At 48.3% G+C, this 23806-nt stretch overlaps 2 protein-coding genes and 1 pseudogene across 8 annotated transcripts; 2 read left to right on the top strand and 1 right to left on the bottom strand.

The window, feature by feature from the left end:
- The first annotated feature begins 2741 nt into the window (after nucleotides 1-2741).
- On the top strand, nucleotides 2742-2860 carry LOC120610562 (uncharacterized; annotated as a pseudogene).
- Nucleotides 2861-11418: 8558 nt separating this feature from the next.
- On the top strand, nucleotides 11419-18035 carry NRGN (neurogranin). 3 transcript variants are annotated; one of them, XM_039872823.1, is made up of 5 exons: nucleotides 11426-12068; nucleotides 12698-12824; nucleotides 16779-17005; nucleotides 17227-17244; nucleotides 17669-18035. In XM_039872823.1, the coding sequence occupies exons 1-3, from the start codon at nucleotides 11620-11622 to the stop codon at nucleotides 16998-17000; spliced, it is 798 nt and encodes a 265-aa protein (XP_039728757.1). In that variant the 5' UTR covers nucleotides 11426-11619; the 3' UTR covers nucleotides 17001-17005; nucleotides 17227-17244; nucleotides 17669-18035. The 3 variants fall into 3 exon arrangements, with proteins under 3 accessions (XP_039728758.1, XP_039728757.1, XP_039728759.1); XM_039872824.1 differs by lacking the exon at nucleotides 17227-17244 and having other exon boundaries at nucleotides 11419-12068; XM_039872825.1 differs by lacking the exon at nucleotides 12698-12824 and having other exon boundaries at nucleotides 11873-12068.
- Nucleotides 18036-18127: 92 nt separating this feature from the next.
- VSIG2 (V-set and immunoglobulin domain containing 2) lies at nucleotides 18128-23547 on the bottom strand. 5 transcript variants are annotated; one of them, XM_039872819.1, is made up of 8 exons: nucleotides 23119-23547; nucleotides 22722-22814; nucleotides 22171-22334; nucleotides 21389-21596; nucleotides 20449-20607; nucleotides 19877-19996; nucleotides 19617-19761; nucleotides 18128-18925 (listed from the first exon to the last, which is right to left on the bottom strand). In XM_039872819.1, exons 1-8 carry the CDS (start codon nucleotides 23273-23275, stop codon nucleotides 18901-18903), a joined length of 1071 nt encoding a protein of 356 aa, XP_039728753.1. In that variant the 5' UTR covers nucleotides 23276-23547; the 3' UTR covers nucleotides 18128-18900. The 5 variants fall into 5 exon arrangements, with proteins under 5 accessions (XP_039728753.1, XP_039728752.1, XP_039728756.1 ...); XM_039872818.1 differs by having other exon boundaries at nucleotides 18744-18930; nucleotides 23119-23545; XM_039872820.1 differs by lacking the exon at nucleotides 18128-18925 and adding an exon at nucleotides 18966-19366.
- Between the last annotated feature and the right edge of the window lie 259 nt (nucleotides 23548-23806).

Below are 23806 nucleotides of genomic sequence, written 5' to 3'. Positions count from 1 at the left end.
GCAGAGGCATAGGAGAAGAGCTGGTCACCATCCCCCAGCAAGAGAGCCTTTCTTTGTCTCAAGAAAATGATTTCGTTTCTTCTGGGCCTTCTCTTCTCCAACCTGAGTCATTCCAGTTTCTTTAACCTTACCACACATGTCATGATTTTAGCTCATCTTGTCACTCCTCTAACTCTGCTCTAAAAATATCCCCAAGTTTTTCCTTGGAAGCTGAACAGACCCTGGACCTTCTCCATGGAACACCTGAGCATCAATTTGAATGGAAGAACTTATCACGTACTGTCTCGAAGAGGTCTCCTGCTTGTCTTAGTTACCTTGCCTCTCCATAAAATCAAACTCTCCTGACACATCACATCCTCTACTTCTGTGACCTCCCTCGCCCCAGCTAAGTGCATGGCTTATAACAAGTGGTGCATACATTTTCATTGTGTTTAGGTTTAAAAGAGATGCATATATAAAATTTTTCAGCAAAGTAGTTATTATTTACTTTGTAAATTACACAGTGGCATCTACGCGGTAGCTTTTATTATTGTGGTGCATGCTAGACCTCTGGACAATGCTTGTTTTCTAAACCATAGCATGCTATTCTATTCATTATTTCCTAAATATTTACTGAGTCCCTACTATATATATCAGGCACTGAAGTAGATGCTGAAATGTCAAAATAAAAGACCAAATCCTGGTTCTACAGGCGTTCGTAGCCTAGTGAGGAAGATGAGATGTAAACAATTACTAAGCAGTGTGGTAACTGCTAGTAAAGTGCCAGGGGAATAGCGACAAGGAGGGGACTGACTACAACTCCGTACCATCCTGATTCCACTTATTAGACATTGATGTGGACGTGTTTGTGACTGCCAGCATCCCGTCTTAGGGCTGGCCCGGTCCGTGCTGTCCTGGAATGTTTGTCAGTATCGTCTGCACACACCAAAGAAGGGCCAGGCAGACCCCTTTTTCACAAAATTTGGTGTATGGGTGCAAAGAGATACAGTCTCCTTTTCTTTGGTAGTTTTGGGCCTGCCTGCAGCCTTCTCACCAGTCTGAGGGGGAACCTAACACACAGAGACTCGGGCAAGCACTGCGGAAAGATGGCAAGGGAAACGGAGACCTGACAGCACCTGCAGGTCTGGCCGGGCCAACCCAGTTAAGTGGCTCAAGGAATCCTTGATTTTAAGTTAGTAACTCCAGAAGAAAACAGAAGCCTGAAAAACATCTTCGATACCAAGATGGCTTTTCCTGGAAGGGAGTAAAGGGGTGGAATCCCAGCTCTGCTGCCTCTCACCTGTGTAAACTTGTTCAAGTTCCTTGACCTCTCTGTTTACCCACGTTTCTTGTCTGTAAAACATGGATAACAGTATTTCCTTCGTGGACTATTGTGAGCATTACATGACATAAAGTACTGAGATGGACATACATTACTCAGCCTGGTCAGGAAGAGCCCCCTTTCTTTTGTGGAACTGCTCTTCCCCCATTCTAATCAAGGGTTCTGGAGGGCCCTGCCAATCATATAATTCAGCTGCCACACGTTTGTGCCACAGACTAGGTCAATTATAATACTTCATCCTCATAGCCACAGGGACTGGTATAGGGATGGGCATGCAGCCCAAGTCTGGTTTATCAGACATCTTGTCTGGGAATTCTGAAATTATTATTAATGAAATTGGGATCAAAGAATGATATTTCCTCGTTGGTCCCAAGGCTATAATGACTTAACTTTAGAGCTGCCTGAAGCCATAATCCCCATATTATGGGGATGACAGCATTATGCAGAAGAAAGCAGAGACAAGAGATAAAAAAGGAAGAAGAGAGTCTTGATGAGATTTTGTATTCCTGGATCTCACTGTTCCTGAAGCTTCACCTCTGCCCTGGCAGTGACTTACGCTTTTACGCTAATAGAAGTTAGATTTCTATTCCTTACGACCAAGAGAGTTTTGATCAATACACCAAAAAGTGTAAAGCGGATTGCACGTAAGAAATGCTCATAATAAATATTTGGCACAGAAAGTGCTCCAAAGAAAATAATTTTAGATCTTCTAGACTTACGAAAAGTTCTAATTTAAGGGAAATTCAGAAGTCCTTGTATATATGTACTGGTTTACAATAATGATAATGTATGATAATAAGTGTCCTCCCAGTCTTTCAGAGTTTTCTCCTTAGAGGTACAAGCATTTCCCATGTACTGGTTAAAAGTAATGCCCATTTTAAAGGAGACAAGCCTACTTTAGCCAAAGAACTGGCAGAAAATCTTTGTCTTGAAGATATCTAATTAACCCTTCAGAATATCAGCACAAGTAGGTGGGCAACTGCATACGGGTGATGAGTGTGGTCTGCAGGAGTGGTGAAGGAGGGAAGCCACGGGCCGAAAGAGCTCTAAAGGCTGTACAAACAAGAGATTCTGGATGAAGATCCACTCTGCCTGGAATCTCTATCCTTCCAGTGCTAACCTAGGAGGGTTTTTATTTTTATTAAAAGAAGTGGGATGTTTTTTCATTGGGTGGTCTGATCTGGTTAATCCCAGTTCCCTTGAATAAATTTATGTGTTAATGACCTCTGCCTACCGAGCTAAACCAATGACCTGTTAAGACCAGACTGTCGCTGCCATTTATTAAAAAATCGAAGATCTACTACCACCTATCACTTTTTAAAAACCAGTAGAGGACGTGGTTCCATAATGTAGCGGTTAGCACGTCTGCTTTACACACAGAAGGTCCTGGGTTTGTGCCCCAGTGGAGCCACGGTCCATGGTCTACGGCCATGCCACCCTGACCAACCCCGATCGCATCTGATCTCGGAAGCTAAGCAGGGTCGGGCCTGGTCAGTACTTGGATGGCAGACCACCTAGGAAGACCAGGTGCTGTCGGCATAAGTAATAATAAATAATAAAAAATATATATAATAATAAAAATATATAAAAACCGATATAGACCAGCCATCTGGCTAGAGATAAAATGCCCAAACCCATCCAGTCCTCCTCTAGCTCTGAGTTCTCATCTCTATCTTAAAGGAATTTTTCTTAATCGTCAGTAAGTCTAATTATAGCAAGCCCACACAGCAGACATGGGACAACTGGGAGAGGTTGATGCGATAGAAATGCTGAGAGAGAAGAGGGGACAAAGGCTTTGAGCGTGACTACAGGAACTATAAATGGTCATTTAGAATCCTACCATGGTTCCTTCAATTCAACAGAGCCAATCTAGAACAAGTAATTAGGAAGGCAAACTGCACGAGATAGCATAAACTCACGTCCGAATTACCGACTGTTCCAACTCAGAATTCTCAGGGTCTGTCATCAAAGAATCCAGGAAAATAATCTGTATGTGCAGTGCCCAACTTGTCAAAATGATAGGTATGTCGATCTGATACACTCGAACATCTCTTGTATTATTTTGGCATATTAGGAATCCATTTGTGTAATTCTTATAGAAAGCCTGAATGATAATGGCTTAAATACATAAAAGTTTTCTCCTCACAATTTTAGCATTTGCTGTTGCTTCGCGTCAAGAGATAGCTGATGCAGCTATCAAGTCTGTATTCAAGGCAGAAATAAGGGGGACTGGTGGTGCCAGCTGTGTCTGCCTCTTCCTATCTGGAAAGCAAAAGATTTCCTGGAAGATTTCTCAGCAGAAATCTGCTCATATCTCATTGGCCACATCTGGGTCTTGTGACTGGCCCTAGCTGTCATAAAAGCTGAAAAAGTAGAAACAGGCTTAGACTGATTATGAAGCATTGTCAAGTCTGGACTCATGACTGTCCCAACAAAAGGACAGTTCTGTTAGCAAGCAAGAAGAGGGAATGCATGGATCTTGGCGTAGGTAACCAGCAGTGTTTACCATGATGGTTATAAGATCTACACATCCTCACGTAATATCCCAAATGTGGAATTTTCTTGTTGTTATGAACTGACACATGTTTAGCAAATCGTAAAGTGGCCCAGCTCAACCATCCTGTTCCCAGCAGAACAGAAAGCGCTCTCTCTTCTTTAGGGACCAAGCTTTATATTCTTTCACTTTTGAAGAACACCTACTACATAGGATTATGTCTACTGTACTGATCTTTGTCTCCTAGGTATATGTGAACACTTATCACCTATAGAAAGACTATTTAAAAACCTTAAGCCTTTAGGGTCAAAAGGACAGAGCAGTTTTACCTAGCATGCTCTCTAAGCAGCAGGAACATTTCAACTAACAATCCAATCCAAAAACAGCTCATGTTCAGCACTCCCCACCCTCACCCCACTCCAACACACAATCCCACGACAGGCAAAGCAGAAATAACAAAAGTATATCAACCTAAATAACTATCAGTACTTACCTCCTTAAACTTAAATGCTCCACCCAAATGACAGAATAACAAATGCCTGTAGTTATTAACCCTTGACTTTCCAGTGCCTCAGTCTGATGAAAAAATAAAAAACAGTCAAACAAAACAAACATTATTTCCCGGGGCTAGAGTCAGGGTTAATCAGGGTAGAACTACTCAAGGACATTTGACCAACTGACCAAATTCCTGTGTCATGATCTAGTCCCAAGGATGTGTGACATGTCTTTCATGTCGAGTGGTGCCCTTGAGGAAGCTTTGTCTTGCCACCCATGCCCTACAATAGCTGAGTTCTAATATCTGTTCACCTATATCGTGGCCATATTGGATGACAAACTGCTAGGACAATTATGTCAAGGTCTCCTTCCTTTTGAAGTCCAAAGGTAAGAGACATTTCTATACCAATGTTTACCGTCTTCACAGAAGGTAATATGAAAATTCAGAAGAAGATGATGGTTGGTAACACAATCTCTAGCCAGATGGCCAATCTGTCTTGGTTTAAAGAAAGTGATGGGCTCTCAATTCCTTATAAATGGCAGTGGCAGGCTAGTCTCATCCACCCAACATGCTGCTGGTTTGACCTGCTAGGCAGAAGTCATTAACACATAAACTACAAAAGAATTAAAATCAACTGTCGGACCACCCCAATGAAAGAAACTTCCCACTTTTTAAAATAAAAATAAAGCCTTCCAAGATCATCAATGGAAAGAGAGACTCCAAGTGAGACAGAGCGACAACACCACGACTTTGACTCTGATCCTCCGAAAGCCAGCTTCCTGTTGAGATGCCTCACTAATGACTGTTGGCGCCAAGCTGGCTGTTCTACCTTGGGCTCCCTTGTCTAAGACCGAGTATAAAACTCTTCCTTAAAAGTCCCCTTGCATAGCCTAAGATAAAGTTGAAATGCTTAACCAAGGTAAAGGAAGGAAATAATAAAACAGAAATAGAAACATTAAATGAGATAAAATGGTTTATAGGCATAGATCCTTCCCAGGCTCTCAGGCTCTGTCATATTCTATCTCTCATACTGTTCCCATGAAGCAGGGTCACCTCATGTGTCTATAAACATATAAATATGTGTCTATATGTCTCAGCTCTTCAGAATGGAAGCCCTGACTAAATCTCAGAGAGACGAGGACTTACCTCCCCATTTAAGGCCCACCTACTGAGTTCTTGCTGAAGACATACCTGGGCCTGTAACAGAATTATGGCCCCTGCCAATTAGATCAAGCCTGACCACAGAAATATGCACTTTTCTTTACCTCTTGCTCCCTCTTAACAATATTATTTATTTACTCCCTTATTAAGCCCATCATTCAAAAAACATTTATTTAGTATCTACCGTGTCCCCAACATTGAGTTAAGGCTACGATGTTAAAAAAAATAAATAAGTAAAAAAGCTCTTGCGGGGCTGGGAGTATGGGGTGAAGCGTTAAAGAAGGACGCTAGTTGATAGATGGTCACAGGGATGGGGAGCATGGCTTAGGGAATGCAGTTAGCATTAATATATTGGCTGGGTGGAAAACCAGAGGAGAGAAGGAGCAATGAGGGGGATTGTTTTATAAACTATATAAGTGTCTAACCAATGCACTGTATACTTGAAAGTAATAATAATTTTAAAAGCTCTAATCTCTTTCTTTATAGAGTTGCCATGCCAGTCTAATAAACATATGCTCTAAAAATAAGTATTAAAGAGCCCTTATATTTCAGAGACACATACTTAAATATTTATAAATAAAATGATAATGGGGGAATCATTAGGAATACAGATTAAATAAATTTGGTGATGAGCTGAGAATTATTGAATGTGGGTGATGGATACAGTGGAGTTCATATACTACCTTATTTCATTTGCATGTGTTTAAATTTTTCTTTAAAAAAAGGTTAAAAAAGTATTAATACACAGCAATAATTGCTAGATGTCAAATGAATGTCAGCCATGGCCGGTGAATCCAGATCAAAACCACTATTCCACGCTCTCAGATTAAAATGTCAGCCTGGAGGAGTGTGGGGGTGGAATACTGACCCCCACACTGACAAGAGACATTCATTCTGGATGATTTTAAGAGGGTCTCCATCTCATGAATAAGAACGTGCCCCCTTCTGCACTGATGGGGAGAATGGCCTAAACTCCATTTGATATACATTGCTGGTGGAACCAGGAATTTCTTGTATCTTACTGTCTGGATGAACCACAGAAGGAGAAAGGGTCTTAAAATGGACTAAGGAATCAGATAAGAATTATACCTCATGTAAGTCTTTTTATAAAAAACAATTACAACAAGCATTTGTCTGGACCGAAATTGAGGTAGTTATTAGGTTTGTATTAGAATTTCTTATTAAAATATGAACAAAAGGGTTGTTACCTTGTTATAAAAGCGATAGTGTTGGTCCATTGTTCACAGGCAGGACGTGTGGTACAGAACAAGTACCACTTTCTGAGGCAATGAGAAACGAGTTGCAGACCACATCCAGGACATTGACCTACGCTGAGACACCGAGAAAAAGGAGATGGAGGGGGAGGAAGCAGACACCTGACACACCAGTAGGAGGAGCAAGGGGTCGGTGTGTGTTGGAGCTCCACAGAACAGCAAGACTGTGCAGCAAACATGAGCACACATCTGGTGTGTATCTGGAGGTCCTGGCAGGCTCCAATATGTCACTATAGATAAAGTCAGAGTGTTGAACTTTAGACATAAAATGCTGTGTGAGGGGAAGGAGACTGGGATTGCAGTCCTCGAGGCCTTTCTGAACTGGGGTAGTATAAGCTAACAGTGACACTAAATTCAGTGCCTGGCTTACAACACTTGCCCTCGCTTGAAATATCTCTCTGCCCATTCCCAGCCCTCTCCACTTCTGTATCCTATTCTTCCTCCAAACCATCTTCATTTAGGAAGCCTTCCTTGATCATCTAAATTCTCAATCATTTCTCCCACACCTCAACTCCCAGGTTTACCGTCTGCGTCATTCATTTGGATCTATCATTTATCACTTTAGGAGATATAAATATATCTCATACACACACACACACACACACACACATACATATGTGCTTCTATCATTAAACTATAAGATCCAAGAGAGAAGAGACTATGTCTGATTTGTAACCACTGTAACCCATTCTATCTACCCCCTAGTGCAAGGCTGAGAGTAGTACACAGCAGTTAGAGGTGAAAACACACAGAATTCAAAGTCAGAACTCCTACATTTTAGCCCTAATTTTGCGATTCACTGGAGGTCTAATTGGACAAGTCACAAGTCACTTAACCTCTCTAGGCCTTGTTTCCTCCCCAGGAAAGGGATTAAAAATACCCCTATGTTAAGTGAAATAAGTCAGACAGAGAAAGACAAATACTATATGATTTCACTCATACGTGGAATTTAAATAACGAAATAAATGAACAAACAAAACGGAAACAGATTCATAGGTACGGAGAACAAACTGATGGTTGCCAGATGGGAGGAAGGTTGGAAGGCTGGGTGAAAAGTTGAAGGAATTAAGAAGCGCAGCTTGGAAGTTACAAAATAGTCACAGGGATGTAAAGTACAGCATGGGAAATATAGTCAATAATATTATAATAACTATGTATGGTGTCAGACGGGTACTAGACTTATCGGGGGAGATCACTCTGCAAATTATATAACTGTCTAACCACTATGCTATACACCTGAAACCAATATAAAATAATATCGAATGTCAACTATCATTGAAAAATAAAAATAAATAAAAATAAATAAATTAAAATATTAATGCCCCACGCACAGTTCTCAAGAGCACCAAATTAAATCATGGACATGGAAGCACTTTGTAAAGCACTATTCAGTTTTGGGATAAGGTTATTATTCTGCTCTGAGTTTTAATCTGGACTCTTCCATTTAATGACTGTGTAGCCTCGGGCAAGTTACTAATCCCTAGAAGCCTTAGCTTCCTCATCTGTAAAATAGGAGAGGTAATGCCACCTCATAGGGTCATTGTAAGAGTTACATGAAATCACCTATACAATAAGACTTGCACAGCACATGGTACCCCGTAGTTGCTCGGAAGTGTGGGTTCCTTCTTCCATCTTACCAAGTATATTATATTAAGCTTTCATATTGTGACCCTAGCAGCACCCTGCATAGAGCAGAAGTTCAGAAATATTTACTCTTCTGAATAATACTGCTAACGATAATGATGCCGATGATGACTAATAAGGACTGTTAGTGAAGATGAGTTATTAGTCACCTAATGTCCAGCAAGTCCGATTTTATATTTGAAGGCACACATCGAGCGGTGTACTTCTCCCCCTCTCCCTTATGACATCTGGGTGAGGGTGAGAGGAGGCCTCCAGTCTGGCAGAGGCCCCTTTAAAAATGTGCCCGGGTTCCTCCTCTGCCAACCAAGTTGCTAAAAATACTACTATAGCAAAAGCTGAAATGTTTGCACAGAAAACAGAATTTTCTGCTACCTCCACCCCTTTCACTTAAATGGGTAAAATCCTAACCTAAGAAGCCCCCAGATGAGCTTGCCCAAAGGCACAAGCCTCTTCTGATCATGGAGTCCCTCTGTGGGCTTGAGCTGGGATGTTATGTTCAGAACATGCCTACTCCCAAGGGAAGCCGCAAGTATTGGCAAATAGCTTGCCATGTGTAGTAGCTTTTCTCTCTGCTTACAAGGACCAACTCTCTCCAAATCCCCTCCATCTGTGGCAAGAAAGATCTGTATTGGACCTCAGAAGCTTCCCACTAATCCATCTTTTATCCTCTCTTTCGTCTAACCACCTCCTCCTCTGCCCACCTGGGCTTCTAGTCAATTTCCTCCTCTTCGGTGCTCCCTGCTGGATCCAGTCCACCCACCCACATGCCCAGCTCCCTCTCTGACCTGGCCCTTCAGAAGCTCATTTCCCTTCCAGGCCTGTAGTCTTTTTCCTTCAATATCTGTGGGGGCTGAGAGTTTTCGAGATTCCAAGGGTCAAGGAGGGTAATGACAGACCCAAGCCCAGCTGGTTAATAGGTAATGTTCCAAAAGCTGACCTTGGCATCCAGGCCCTAGACCAAGCAGTCCTCTGTGGGGAGTGTCATCACGCACTGCTCTGCCAAGGTCCAGAGCCTCATAGAATGAGGCAGCCTGTTCCTCAGAGCAGCCAGATCCAGGTATTCTGCTCTGCTCCCTGTCCCTTTTCCTAGCTCATCCATTTGAGAATCAGAGGCTCAGAGTTTCACTCAGCCCATCTTGCTGACAAAGCCTGGCCCCCATGTCCAGAAGAAGAACCCCTTACTAGGGAAAGTATGTGTCCCAGATGCGTGATGGAGGAGAGGTCCATTGCTGTGTGTGTCTTTAGATGTCCATGTGTAGCAACATGCCCACAATGAATGTGTGTGTATGTGTATGTGTGTGTGCGTGCGAACTTCCAGGTCTACCTGTATGTGCCATTTAAATGAGGCAGTACGTGTTGCTGCTCATACCTCTGCATATTTGAGTTTGTGGATGTCTGTCTTTTCATTCCTGTCTCTGCCTTCTTCTCTGTCTACCTTTTCCTCACCTCGGAGCCTGCCCATCCCCCAGGGCAAGCTCTGTGGCCAGTTCTGCGTAGGCGCCTCAAGTGGGCTGTTGCTGAAATGGCTGTTTTGCGAATGGAACTGACAGTCACTGTATCTGTTTCTCCCATAGGCCCGCCAGTGTTCAGAGACACCCTCTCCCCACACAAAGGTGTCTTTTAGGAAGAGGGAAGGGCTGTGCTGCCTGTGTGGGAGTTTGGGGGGAGGCTTGTTGTAAAGATACCCCCCACTCCGGCTCTGACCAGCAGGAAGAGGGCCCAGAGGCAGCACAGGCTGCAGAGGGACGTTGCCTAGCAACTTGGGAGACTTTACTGCAAACTCACTAAATTCCGAATTCCTCAGCTCTAATTTGGGAAGAGAAAAGCAGAGAGTCCAGGCCTCATATCCACTCTGGCCTTGATTTACTCCTTTTTTCTCTCGTCTGGATTCTGGAGTTGAAGTCCAACAGGAACTGGCACAACTTAAGGACCCAGATGTGCACATCATTAAGGCAAGGGCCTGAGTTCCTCTGACACATTGCCATTTGGTGGAGGTGGGGGATGGAGGATGTGCCAGAGACAGATTGGGGAACAGATTTTCAGTTATAAGGTGGGTGGGTCCCAAATATGCTGAGAGAGACACCCCTACACCCCAAGCCCTGGAACCTGCCAGCATCCAGCTCAGCTTAGAGGCCCAAGCTGGCTAACCCTGTCCCCATCATGAGTGGCCACTGGAATTTCCCTCCCACTCATTTTCCTTTTGGCAAGCAAAGCCCATGGCACAAAACGTTCAGGTAGGAAGGAAACTGTGGGTTCGTTGAAGTGCTGTTTCAGGATCCCCAGTCCCCACCAGAGCCTCAGTTCCTTTCCTTGTTCTGCTTTAGTCAACAGGCCTGAGTAGCAGCCATTCTTTCTTCCTTCCCTCCTGTGGGACCTTAGCTGAGAAAGAGTTTCCTTTTAGTTTTCTCAGAGATGGCCCACCTCATCCACATAACATGCCACAGTCAGCTCTAGAACCTTGACAGGCTAGGGGAGATGAGCCACCACAAAAGTGGTGGCTGCTCCTCCTAGATGATCCTCCCATATCTCCCTTTCCCAGCCTCTCACCAAGCCCACATCCTGCCTCCATCATGGACCGGAAGAGCCATGACCTTAGATATTTCCCTCTACTAAAGTTTAGGATATTTGTCTTCCCAGGGGCAAGGGTGAAAGTGGCCAGTTTCTGTCTTATTCTGAAGCATTGGATCAAGAGGTTAGGGAGCCTCTGGTATGGGGGGTGGGAGGGAAAGGTCAAGTCAGTATCCATATAAAAATACATACAAAATGGGTGCTGCGCACATATGATTTTGTTTGGAGCAGGACATACGAAGAGATACAAGGATAGACAATAAATATGTAATGCAGACATCTCGGGTAGGGTGATTGCTCATGTGCACGCGCATGCGTCTGCATTTATCTGCTCAGTGTGTGTACAAGGTCTTTGTAGTTATTTTTGCAGGTTGTGTCTGTAGTGTCTGCATATTTATGTGCACGTTTCAGCGAGCCTGGGAAAATTGTATACGAACACGTGAGCTTGTGAGCTTTCGTGTTTGTGTGTCCACCACCAAGTTGTGTAACCTACAGCATTCTCCATTCCACAGCAGAGTGGTGACGGGACTTTTTAACCTCACGTCTTCGGGGCTTCTGTTTGAGGACTGAGGGGGAGAGAAGCTAAAGGGAGCCCTATTCGGGACTCTGGCTAGGTTGTGGAAATGTGGGAAGATGGTGAGGGGTGCTCGGTTTTCCATACATGAGTGGGAGGGTGTTGTGCCCAGATGTGAATGTGTTCGTGCCCGGGATGTCAGGAACCTCCACACCTTCCTGGCAGTCTGCCGCCTCAGCAGCAAAGGGTTGGATCTGGGAGGACGCGTGTGTAGGAGGAGTGGATGGAAGTGTGGGGGCGGAGGAGTGGGGCAGGAGCAGGAGCGCCGCGGAGAGGGCGTGGTCATCCCTCCAGTCTCCGCCCACCCTGCCCGAGACGGCTCCTGATTGGCTTTACGACCGCAGGGCTCAGGTTACCTTCGCAAGCAGAGCGGAGCGCGGGAGAGCGGACGCGAGAGCTCTGCAGAGGGCTTGGCGCGGGTCGGCGGGCGCCGCTCAGCCCCCGAGTCCCCAACCCCGCACAACACAGACTCGGCCCCGCCCTGCGCCAGCTCTGCCCAGCCGAGGACTCCCAGCACCAGCATGGACTGCTGCACCGTAAGTTAGAGGGCCTGAGGGACGGGCCAACCTGTTTGGTCTGGGGAAAGGGCTCCCGAGAACCCTCTGGAGGGTGAGTGAAGGAAGGAAGTGAGTGCAAAGATAGAGGAGTAATAGGGGTGCCTGTTGAGACGTGGTGGTGGTGGTGGTAGTGGCGGCGGCGGCGGCGGCGGCGACGGTGGTGGTGGTGGTGGTGGAAGGCACGCGCCTGACTTGGAAACCCTGGGAAAATGCACCCCAACTCGCGGGGGCGTCTGGGCGCCCATCCGCCAGGCAGTCTGGGTTGGACTGGGAGCTCGGCAGGGCTCTGCAGCAGAGAAGCTGCAGATTAGAGGAAAAGAGAAACTTCCCCCTAGAGAGACTGAAAACCGTCGCCTAGAGATGCCTAGGTGACTCCCTTCCGACTGCTTTTCCCTGGCTTTCGGCCTCCAACCCATTCCTCATCCCACTGCCGCCGCCGTCGGTGGGAGGAGAGCATGATCCTCCGGACCCTCGCGGCCTGTATGGTGCAGGGTGGGATAGTCAGTTTATATCAGTTAGCTTCGTAGTGATGATGGGCAGCAAAGAGCCTAGTCAGTGAGGTTCTGGGGAGGTGCTGGCCCGGTCCTCAACGCCTTCTAGCCCTTTAGGGGGCTGGGTGACCGCGAGAGATCCCTGCTGGCGAGGGAAGGAAGTGTCTGCAATTTGTCAGCGCCCACGGAGACCTGGATGCGCAAGTGCCTAACGACAAAGAAGGTTGCTGTTAAGGGAACTCGGGTATGAAAGTGCCTGGCTCACTCAAGGAGTACAGTGATCATACATATATAAAATTTATTTTTTAATTATTGATTTTTAGCTCTTACATATGGAGAAAAACTACTGCAAAGCCCTTGCATTCTCAGCCATTCAGTCAACCCAGCTAATGATACAAGAGTTTATGACTGCCCGCTCCCCACCCTCCACCCTATGGCTTACAAAAGAAAATAAAAAGTGAGATTTGGAAGGAAAGGATAGCCTAGATTATAAGAGGCGAGACTTCCTTATGTCTGAGTACCAAGAGGCAGACAGAACTTAGAGGCAAGTCATTGTGGTTATCATTAACTCATTAATATCAATAATAGTCAATCTGTGAATGCTTAGCATGTACCTAACACTTTATATTTAATCATCACAACGGCCCTGTGAGGTCGCTATTATTTTCCCCATTTTACAGATGAGCAAACTGAGGTTTAGAAAGATTAAAGGATTTGTCCAAGGAAGCACAGCTTCTAAGTATAAGGACAGGATTTGAACATAGCCTTGTCTGGTTCAAATACTTTACTTCTCCTCTGAATATTTACTATTTTTTTCTCATTATAAAAGTACTATGCTCATAATAGAAAATATAAAAACTAAAGAAACATGTCAATCATCTACAATCCCACCCCTTGGGGAAAATCCTGTAACATATCTGCTTCCAGTCTTTTCCCGTTATTCTCCAGGAAGCCATTTTTGGTTATGAAAGGAGGAATGGGCTCTTAATGGAGGTTCTTGGGCTCTACTGAAGAAGAGCTCCTCACCGCCTCCTTCCCCCCTCCACCCGCAGTATTTTCTAAAGTAGAGAAAATAAATGGCTGGAGGGTTCTGTATATGAGTATGGGGGGCGCGACATTGCTGAGATGGTAAGAATGATGGGGAAGGGAAGGCAGGAGGCATGGTCAGTGGAAAGAGGTGAGAGAGCAAAGAATCCAAGAGGCCAGGAAAGGAATGTAACTTGTCTCCGCTGGTACCTGCAGGAGTAATTAGGGTAGAATGTTGGGTCCCGGCCTATGAGGCCTTGGTCTGCCCTGACCATGCTCTTGAGTGTCCAGGAAGCCAAACTGAGTGATTGGTAGGCATGATTGGAATGAGTGTTCCCTAAAGAAAGGAGAAGCTGCCCACCTAACAGTATAGAAGAGGCAAATACACAATTATTCCATTGACACAAGGCCCTGGGACACCTCCTACAGTGTATTCTGTACACAGGAGCCTTCCCCTTTCAGGCCCTGTCCAAGGTCTTTAGCGCTAAAGGCCTGAGCAAGAGCCACCAACATTGTCAGACTGCATAGGGGAGCAAGAAGAGAGAGAAGGGGTGACTGAGCAGAAGGTTGGAGCAAGGCTGGTACTGAGCCTCTTCCTACCCCATCCCCATTCTTTGGAGGGCTGGGCTCAGTGCTGGAAGGGAGCTGGAACATATAGAGAGAACAGAATGCATCTGGGCAACTAGGGGCAGGTTCCTGTTTATCTTTCATTCTAGGGACTCTAACCTAGTCCTGCCTTACCTCCTTCTTTCCCCTTGGTAAGGAGGCTCAAACAGAAATGAGAACAGATTTTTTTTTTTTTTAAGAGACAGAGCTGTTGATTCAAATGTACCTGTTTTTGATATAGATCGAAAGATAGATAGATAGATAGATGCACACACGCAACTTTTCTGAGTTCACTTAATATGAAAGGCAAAGAAACATTTTTGGGGGGACCCTACTCCTTTCTTTTGCTTAGTCTAGTTGATTTGGTCCAACTGAACTCAAAGAAATAATTACCTACCCTAGGCAGTGGTTAATAGCACAAGCTTCTGAATCCTACCACCAGAGTCTGTCAACTCTGTGACCTTGAGTAAGTTGCAAAATGACTGAAGCTGTTTCTTGACCTGTGAAATGGGGATTAAATGGGGTAATGTGTGCAAAGTGCTTAGCGCAGGGCCAGGCATATAACAAGCAGTAGGCAAGGCTAATTCTCAAGACTTTTAGGATTTGGGAGCTGAAGAAGACTTTATTTATCTAGGCCAAATTCTAGTTGCAGCTGAAGAAACTGAGACCCTCAGAGGTGAAGTCATGTGCACATCTGGGACCAGAAGCCATGGTTCCTGTTTTGCCTACCAGTGCACTTTCCCCCTTCATGCATGCCCCTCCCCCAGAAGCCCCCTCGTTCATACGGAGCTCTCAGGCACATACCATCAAATCTGGCTTTTAAAAGCACTAGCCCAGGCATCATGACCCTTCCTGGATTCCTTTTACTCTTCCTCCAGTTCTGCCTGTGGACAGGCCGCCTAGCAGCTCTGCCCTGAGGATTCAGCTGGAGGGAGGGGAGCTGATTCTGGGGAGGAGTGGCATATTGGGGGTGGCTTAGCCTGTTCTTCCAGGTTTCCATTCTAGATCCAGCTGGGGTGGGTGGTGACAGCAGGTCAGCCTTAGCGTGGTTGGGGAAAGAAACCCCTTCCTCAGCTCAACCTCTACAGCTGCCAGCTAAGGAAACGTAGGTCTGGAATGGTTGCTTTGATCACTGTTCTTCTTTGTGGAGAAGCTTCACACTGCTCCCTGAGAATGTCCTAAGAAATTCTTGAGCTCTGAGAATCAAGGAACCGAAAAAGCATTGCTTCAGTTTATAGGTGGGGAATAAGATGTCAGGAAGAGAGCACTAGACCAAAGAATGACAACAAATGACAACAACTGGGCCCTCCACAACCACACTGGCCTCTTAATAACTCATTTTAACTGCATTTAAATCAATTGTGGGCATCTCGAGCACACACCAAAGAACTATGAACCCAGGAAATGAAGATAGCTTTAGGAAGCACAATGAGGGAAGGCATTTGTGAACCAGTGCTCTCAGGTCTAACTGGAGTTCAGACCTGTGCTCCCGGGGCAACCTGGTGGGGGCAGTGATCACTGAAGCCCCACTCATACCCATCCCACTTCTGTGAACTGGACGGGGAAATGAATATAACCGAATGACTATGTGAGACCTTGGTCATCTTGTACCCAGAAAGCAAAAGAAACTAAAAGCAGTGGAAGTCTGCAGGCCAAAAATGAGAGCGAATTCTTAGAAGCCAGAGGGTCACATCTAAAGAGAAATGGCCTTTTAATTGCATAGTAACCAGCTGCATCCCAACCCACATCAACGCTGTGAGCAACACAGGGGCTCAGAGACTGAGGCCCTCTCAATGCCAGAGCCTTGCCTTTGAAATCAGTACCATCAGTTCCCCGCCCCTTTCAACTCTCAGCTGGGGCAGGCTGCAGGAGAAAGAAACCTGGGACATGGAGGTGGGTCTGATTTTTATTAGGCTGAACCATATGAAACTGTTTTTACATGACCACTTTTGGCCTACAAAAACAATTTCACATCAACTTATTATTTAAAAGAATTGTAGTAATAGCTACTATTTATCGAACAGCTAGATTGTGCCAGAAACTTTATGCATATCATGTTGTTTATTCTTCCCTACAACCTACAGAGGTAGATATTATCCTGATTTCAGAAGGAGCCCTTCTGAGCTGGGGTACATCTGAGGACAGGGGAGAGGCAGCCACATCCAGGAGTTCCTGTCGTTGTTCACTTTGCTCCTCCAACCTCCACCCCTTTCCACTCAGCTCTGCAGCTCTTTCGACTCGGCTGATGGTGATGGGCCTTTGGCTCACTTGGGGCTATCTGGCTGTCTTGCATGACTGTTTGGATCCCATCCCACCAGGCACTTCTCTTTCCTGAGTTGGGAACACAGCTCTGTCCACCTGAACCTGAACCTTCCTTTTTGCCTGCCGCTGCCCAGGAGGGATACACGCACACCAGCGCGCCCGCTCTGCCTTAGCCCTTCTTTATGCCCTCTCTGCACTTCCCACTCCCGCGTCGCCCTCATCTCAACCTCCAAGGCTTACTCCTACCCCACCCTCGCGGAGTTTGGGCTCAGTCACCCCACAAGTACCCCTGCCCCACCCCCAGGAGAGCGCCTGCTCCAAGCCCGACGACGACATTCTAGACATCCCGCTGGACGATCCTGGTGCCAATGCTGCCGCTGCCAAAATCCAGGCGAGTTTCCGGGGCCACATGGCGAGGAAGAAGATCAAAAGCGGAGAGCGTGGCCGGAAGGGCCCGGGCCCCGGGGGGCCTGGCGGAGCTGGGGGCGCCCGGGGAGGCGCGGGCGGCTGCCCCAGCGGAGACTAGGCCAGGTGAGCAGGTCCTTTCCCAGCCCCGGGACCCGCTGAGAGCTCCCGCTCCTCCTCCGAAGGAGCAAGTGAGACAGTGGGCGGGCTGGGCGTGGAGAGGGGCGTGGGGAGCTAAGGCTGGGGGACTGGAAATCCGAGACGGGAGGTGGTGGGGAGCTGAGGGCGCTGCGGGTCCGAGAGCTCATCTGTTTCTCCACCCTCTCTTCGGCACTCCCGGACCGAAGCACTGAGCATATTCTAAGGTAATGACTACGACCCCAAAGCGGCGGGGTAGAAACCCTGAGAGGGAGAAAAGGACCCAGTCCCCACCCCTTCCTTCTGCCTGCTATCACCCCCTCCTAACCGGGGAAAATGCACCGTGCGCCTGCGGGGTTTCTGATACATCCAAGACGCTCGAGGTTGCGACGGGGACATACCTGGACTAAAACAGATACGCAGTCACCCCGTATGTCTGCACGAGCCCGACCAGGGGCTCTAAGCTCACTGCAGCACACGCACGTACCGGCTGCGGCTGGGTTCAGCTAAGCGGCTTGGGGCAGGGGACGGGTTCAGGGTGCTTGGGGTCCCCTGGAGCTCCCGCCCTAGTGTCCCGATCCAAGAAGGAGAAAGGGAGGGGGAAAAGGAAGTACCGGAGAGGGCAGGTGCTCAGACCTTCTCTGTCCTCAGTTCCCGAGGAGAGATGGATGCCGCGTCCCCTTCGCAATGACGAGACTTCCCTGCCGTGTTTGTGACCCTCTCCTTCCCACCAACCTGCCAGCTTCAGGAGCCTCCCTGCGTCCCCAGAGACCTGTCCCAGGCAAGCTCCGTCGAGGAGTCGCTAAGTCTGTGCCCTTTTAGTTAGTTCATTCTAGTACGGTCCCTGTTCGCCCTTCCTCCTTACCCGAGCACCAAACCTCGCGCTCCCCAATCGTCATTCTTTGCTTCTCGCCCCGCTCCCCGCACCAGCATGCAACTCTGCCTCCGCAGCCTCCCGATGCTCCCATGTGTGCACCGCGGAGGGCGCCCTAGCCTCTGCGTTGCCGGACGACACCCAGCAAAAAAAAAAGTCCTTTCTTTGCGTACACAGCTAAAGCGGGGGTGAGGCAGGGCCTTCGTCTCGAATACTGTTTCCGCCCCACGCCCCAGAACTTTGGTTGGGGCAGAGAGAAGAAGAGTTTTTATGGTATCGGATACCCCTCGCTCTGATGAGAAGGGAAATCCCTATTTCACAACCCACCCCCACGCCTGCGCGTAAACCGCCCGTCCCTCGCCCCAACATACCCGGAGAGCCACCCCCACCCCCAGCTCTCCTGTTATGCAAATACAGAGCTCCCCGGAGGCTCGGTGGGAGGAGTCTGCCGTGGCCCAACCCCTGCCCTGCTGGCCCAATCCCGCCGGGCTCCTGGGGCTGTGGCCGGAAGGTTTTTTTATCTCCGTATGTGCATGTGACTGTGCTGGGTTGGAATGTGAACAATAAAGAGGAATGTCCAAGTGTTCCGAGGGTGCCAGAAGGGAGGGTGTTTGGGTGCACAAGGCCACCAGTCGAAACTTGAACACGTCTAGTCTGACCAAACGAAAATGTGGAGAGGGAAGGACAAAGGGGGAAAGGGACCTCGGTTAAAACCTACCCTTTGGAGCCAAGCAAACTTCCTGCCTACAGCATCATCTCTGGGACTACGAGCTCATTCCTTCCCTACTGGTAATATTCTTTGGATTACCTAGAGGAATTTGCTATACCGGCAGAAAGACGAGGGAGGCAATATGGCACCCAAAGGCTTTAATCGTTGATGTTCCCCGTTAGGGATCGGGAAGGATATCAGACAACCATAGGGAGGTTGGACTTGGTGGTAGTCACAGTGCTGGCAGAGGGGGGCCTCTCCAGGAGCCCGTTGCTGGAATCAGCCCTCACAGAAGTCTGCTCAGAAATCCCGGGAGCGATGGCATCTTCTCTAATAGATGTAAACACATGCTTAGTGGAGGCTGGAGGCATCCCTCAGAGGACATCCCTCTAACCTGAGAACTTTTACACTTTTCCGTGCCTGGGAATCATCTGTGGAACTTTGGTTAAAATGAAGATTCCAGGTCCCATCACCCCCCAACACATACAGATTCTACTTCAGGATGGGTAGGAAGTTGCCTGAATCTGAATGTTAACAAGCTCCCTCTCAGTGATTTCTGCCCAGTTCACTGGAGGACCACACTTGGAGAAATTCTGCTCTGGCCCCTATTCTGGACCCTACGACTGATAGCTGAAGTGGATGACAAAGGCAGCTTTTGCTTCTCCTTGCTGCCCCACACAGAAGAACTGAACTTAGCTGAGTGCCCAGGGCAAATCCAACTCCTGGCATCCACATCCTGTTGACGTATATGAAAAAGCCTTAAAAACTGAAAAGTGAAAATTCTTTTAAGTATGAGGAAAGTGAGGGCAACTTTGAGCCCACTCTTCCTGTGCACTGCTCACACACTCAAAAGCACAGGCTATACTGCTGCCCCCGCCCCCCCCAATCCCAGGGCTGAGTGACATTCCTTACCACCCAAACACCCCAAAGATGTCAGAGTTTGAGGACTGACATCACTTACCCTTACCCCAAACCCTTTCCTCCCTCTCCGCACCAACCCTCACCCTCCTGCTCACCGAAGGTCACTACCCCAGTATGTCTCCTTAGGCTTCGTCCTCCTCTCTTTCTGGAACTTTATGAAGCATAATGCAATGATGGACAGGAACAGCACGCCCAGGAGCACCCCGATCACAGCCCCAGCCACTCGGCCTTTGGAAGGTTCTAAGAATATGCAGGTTCCTCAGAGCTGCAGACCCTCCTTGGCACCCCCTCAGACAATTTCATGCAACCTCCACAACCCAGGCCTGCCAATCTGGTGTCTGCCCAGCATCCCTACCAGTCACAGAGAGGGTCATTTCACAGGATGCACTGCCCATCTGGTTGGTGGCCACACAGCGGTAGGTGCCCGAGGAAGCCAGGGAGAGATTGGTGAGGATAAGCTGGCCAGACACCTCATCTAAAGGGTAAAGAGGAAGTATTCCATCAGTCCTTTGACTCAAAGTGAGCACCTACTATGACGAGAGCATATTTCTTTTCTTCCTTACAACTATCCTGTCAGGAAGGGACCAACCTCATTTTATTAGTGGGAAAACTGGCTCAGAGAAGGAAGGTAATTGAAGTGACCCAGAGAGGAAGTGCCAAAGCCAGCCGCCTTTTCAGGGCACGGGAAGACTGCACACACATGAAAGGTTAAGAAACTGGCAGTGGAATTGAGGTAGGGTGCTTACTGGCTGATGTCCAGTTCCTGATTGGGGGGAAAAGCCTTCATTGCTAGAAACTATATCCCCTGGGGTGGCTCTAAGTTGACCAAGTGTTTTTCTAAGCTACTTGCCTTCCCTTTAGAAGACCAAAGTTGACAGACCAGATTTACCCAGATCCCGAGTCCTCTCTTGATGTCCTGGCCCTTACCTTGCACCATGCTGCCAGGAGAAGGTGTCAGAGAAGATCCAAGGCGGACCCAGTTGTACACTGGCTTGGGAGCTCCCTCAGAAGAGCTGCACCTCAGCGCAGCAGAGCCTCCCACAGAGATTCGGCCACTCTGACTGCACAAGGGGCTACTGGGGGGCACTACAAAATTCATAGAAAGAACCTTAGCAATCTTCTAACCCCATCCCCATTAAGTGTTAGATTTCCTGCTTCAATACAGCTACCAAATAAGCGGTCCGCTTCTGTTACACACCACTGTATCCCCAGGAAATGATTTCCACTACTGGAAATTCTGTTTGTTAGAAGAATCTTCTACATGTTGGGCCTCAAACTGTTAATATAATTTCCACCCATTGGTCCCAATTCCTGCCCTCTGAGCCCACAAAGAGAAATGAAAACTCTCTTCCACAGGCCAGCCCTTCAGATACTTGAATGTAGCTGTCATACACCACATCCTAAGTCTTGTCTTTCCCATCTAAACATCCGCAGCCTATTTAATAGTTCCTTCTGTTTGCTCATCTCCAAGTAGGCTCTAGTTTGGGGTGAGATGAAAGCTCTGAACACGAAGTTGGGGCTTAGTGGTAGGGACCCTAGTTCCTTTAATGGCCATTCCCTTCCTCTGCCACTGACCTGAGTAGGGACAGAATCTGAGCTACAAATGGGAGGTTCTCCCACAAATGGAGCTGTTGGGGGCATGACTCAGACCCTTTATGTAGGACATTTGTTACTAGAGACTGAAGGAGGAGCACTCTTTGTGGAGGGTGGAACAGGGCTGTGACTGGATTAGAAGACTTTAGAAAGGAGGTAATTTCCCTTGGGGTCTCTGGTAAGGTTGTGTGCTTGGGCGGGCAATCAGTATATGGGGGATTTAGCGGGGCCAGCAGGGTATGTGGGTGGCTGGTGGGTCCCTGAATTGCCTTACCCAGCACAGTAAGGTTGATTAGTCCCAACCCATTGGTGTAGAAATCTGGTGGGTTGTTAACATGGCAGAGGTAGGTTCCAGTATCCAAGAGGTGAACATTACTCAGTTTCAGGGTGGCCACTCCTCCTGTGGGGGGGTTCTGAAGAAGGCTGGCTCTCTTTGCCTTAGAACCAGTTGGATACAGATGTCCATTGGTAAAGTACAGGATCTGGGGAGAAGCAGAAGACACACATCTACACCTTTTCCTGCCTGGCATCAACTCTAAGGTCCTTTCTCAAAAGGCCCCTCCCTTACACCAGCCAGGGAAGCTGATACTCTGTAACTAGAATCGTGAAACTCTCTGTCTCCAAATACCATTCCTTCCCAGGTGCTAAATGAACAAGATTCATTGTTTTCAGCTAAGTATGGCTCTCAATTTGGAAAAAAATAATACAAATATTCCTGGAAGGGGCAGCATTTTATACTATTGTCAATCACAACAGCTGAGCATCAATGGGTTTATTAAGTAAAGCTGGGACTGCACTAACACAGGGAAGCTGCATATGGGAGCTATGAGAGAGGGAGGCAGCTATACAGAGCCACACATGGGATCTGAGGTTACAAAGCCTTCAGTCCTAGAGTCCACTTATTTTTTTTTTATTCAAGGATTCTGATCTCCCAACACACCCTCCAGTCCTTGCTCCTTCCTCATCCTGGATGGGTCCCCTAGGAGTTCTTGCCTCCCCAGGCCTACCGGGCCATAGGCCGCAGGTTCCCCCAACCCCCACCCACTTTCAGCTCACTGGATGAGCAGCAGAGATGGGCTCTCCAGGCTGCACAAAGCTCCACTCCAGGGCAAAGTTGTCTGTCACGGACGTGCTGTAACTGCAGGTCAGCTCAGCGGTCTTGCCCACCGGTGTGCTCAGGGGCTCAGCGGGCACATGCACCTCCACGGCTGGTCCCGGGGCTGGGGACGCACACGGAAGGGTCCTCAGAAGGCCAGCCAGGGGCCCCAAATTGAAGCGGTCTGGAGCCCAGTCCACCCGGATTCCACGAGGAGACTGGGGGCTCTCTCCCTCGACCCCTCCCTTTTCAAAACCTGAGGTTCCGGGAGGGAGGAGCCCACAACGCAGCTGGTTTAGTGGGTAAAAGGACTAGACTGGCCAGGTATGAGGGTGTGTTTGTCGGAGAGAGGAAAACAATGGTTCTGCGGTAGTTCAACCCTCCCGGGGAGACTCAACTTCCCAACGGGCTTGCGCGCCCTGTCTTAGCCCTACAGGCTCTGGATGCCCCCTGCCCCGCCCTCCACCCCGGCTTCCCGCAGCCTCCACAGCAACCCCGGTCCCCTCCTCACCAGTCATGCAGACCAAGCCCAGCAGTGCCCGGTACAGCAAAGGCCCCAGCAGCTGGGCCATGGCTGCTTCCTGCTGTCTGTGGTCTCGTGTCCCTGTGGAGGAAAGGAAGGTGGCGCCCACAGGGCAGCCTCCTCGTGCTGGGCAGGGGCGAGACTGGCTATCTCAGAGCAAACAAGAGGAGAGGCGGGTGCCCTTGGGTAAGGAAACGCCCCTCCCTCCTCCAGGCCCAGTTCTGGAACCATTCTAGCCCTACTCCCTTCTTCCACCCTCTTCCCCCCAGTTTCTGAAACTGTCAGGCCCGGGGTAAAGGGCTGGCTGGGGTTGGACACCTGAAGGGAAAAGGTCAGCACTGCAACTCTGTAGGGAAAGTGCCTTAGAGGAAGAGGTTTGAGCAACCTGAGAGCTGGCACATGACATCACCGCTAGGAGGCCTCACAGCGAAGATTTTTTCTGACCCCTTCAGAGATTCTTGTTCCTTCCAAGCCCCTTCTCTTCTGTCTGAGATCCCTTCTCTGGCACTTTTAGCACCCTTGGCTGAGGTAGGAGTTTCCATGGAAACTGCCACCGCCTCCCGACTCCTAGAGCCACTCCCCTTTATGGGCAGAGAAACAGACTTGGAAGAGCCGGCCCCCACCTTGGTAGGACAGGGCAGGGCAGCGCTGGGGTATACACCTGCACCACATTCTATGCCCAGCTCTCCCACAGTACAGGGGGAGAGCAGTGCTGGCTGGGTAAGATGTGTTTGTTAAGGCTTTGGTGGTCTGGAAGAGGGGAGCCCCAGTCAGGTTCCTCTCCACCACGCTTGCAGAGGAAGCCAGAAATTACGTGTATGCATGCCAAGCATGCCAAGCCCTGAGCACCCGGGGCTTCAGCAGAAAGGGCACCAATTTTATCCCCTTGCTGCTCGAGTGGGTTAGGGTCTTCCCAACTTTGAGCTCTCCCCCATCACCTGACAGCAAATGACCCCTTTAAACACTCTAGAAGAGCTATCTTAAGCCAGTAAGGTAGAGGCTGTGTGGAGAAGCTTTCCTGGTGCACAGCCTGGGTAGGGGTCCTCTTTGCATCATCCTCGACGTCTCCTGGG

The sequence above is a fragment of the Pteropus medius genome, unplaced genomic scaffold (assembly GCF_902729225.1).
Source record: "Pteropus medius unplaced genomic scaffold, Ma_sr-lr_union100, whole genome shotgun sequence".
Classification (NCBI taxonomy): domain Eukaryota; kingdom Metazoa; phylum Chordata; class Mammalia; order Chiroptera; family Pteropodidae; genus Pteropus; species Pteropus medius.
The sequence above is the reverse complement of the archived record's forward strand: the minus strand, read 5'-3'. Positions and strand labels throughout refer to the sequence as shown.

What these genes read in the sequence shown, in the direction of transcription:
- NRGN (XM_039872824.1), top strand. Translation starts at nt 11,620, where the DNA reads ATGAGTGGGAGGGTGTTGTGCCCAGATGTGAATGTGTTCGTGCCCGGG. An exon ending in CCAGCATGGACTGCTGCACC is followed by an intron (nt 12,069 to 12,697) that starts GTAAGTTAGAGG and finishes CTAGCCCTTTAG; the next exon opens with GGGGCTGGGTGACCGCGAGA. An exon ending in TTGCTGTTAAGGGAACTCGG is followed by an intron (nt 12,825 to 16,778) that starts GTATGAAAGTGC and finishes CCCCACCCCCAG; the next exon opens with GAGAGCGCCTGCTCCAAGCC.
- VSIG2 (XM_039872818.1), bottom strand. Translation starts at nt 23,275, where the DNA reads ATGGAAACTCCTACCTCAGCCAAGGGTGCTAAAAGTGCCAGAGAAGGG. An exon ending in CCATCTCTGCTGCTCATCCA is followed by an intron (nt 21,597 to 22,170) that starts GTGAGCTGAAAG and finishes GCTTCTCCCCAG; the next exon opens with ATCCTGTACTTTACCAATGG. An exon ending in AATCAACCTTACTGTGCTGG is followed by an intron (nt 20,608 to 21,388) that starts GTAAGGCAATTC and finishes TGAATTTTGTAG; the next exon opens with TGCCCCCCAGTAGCCCCTTG.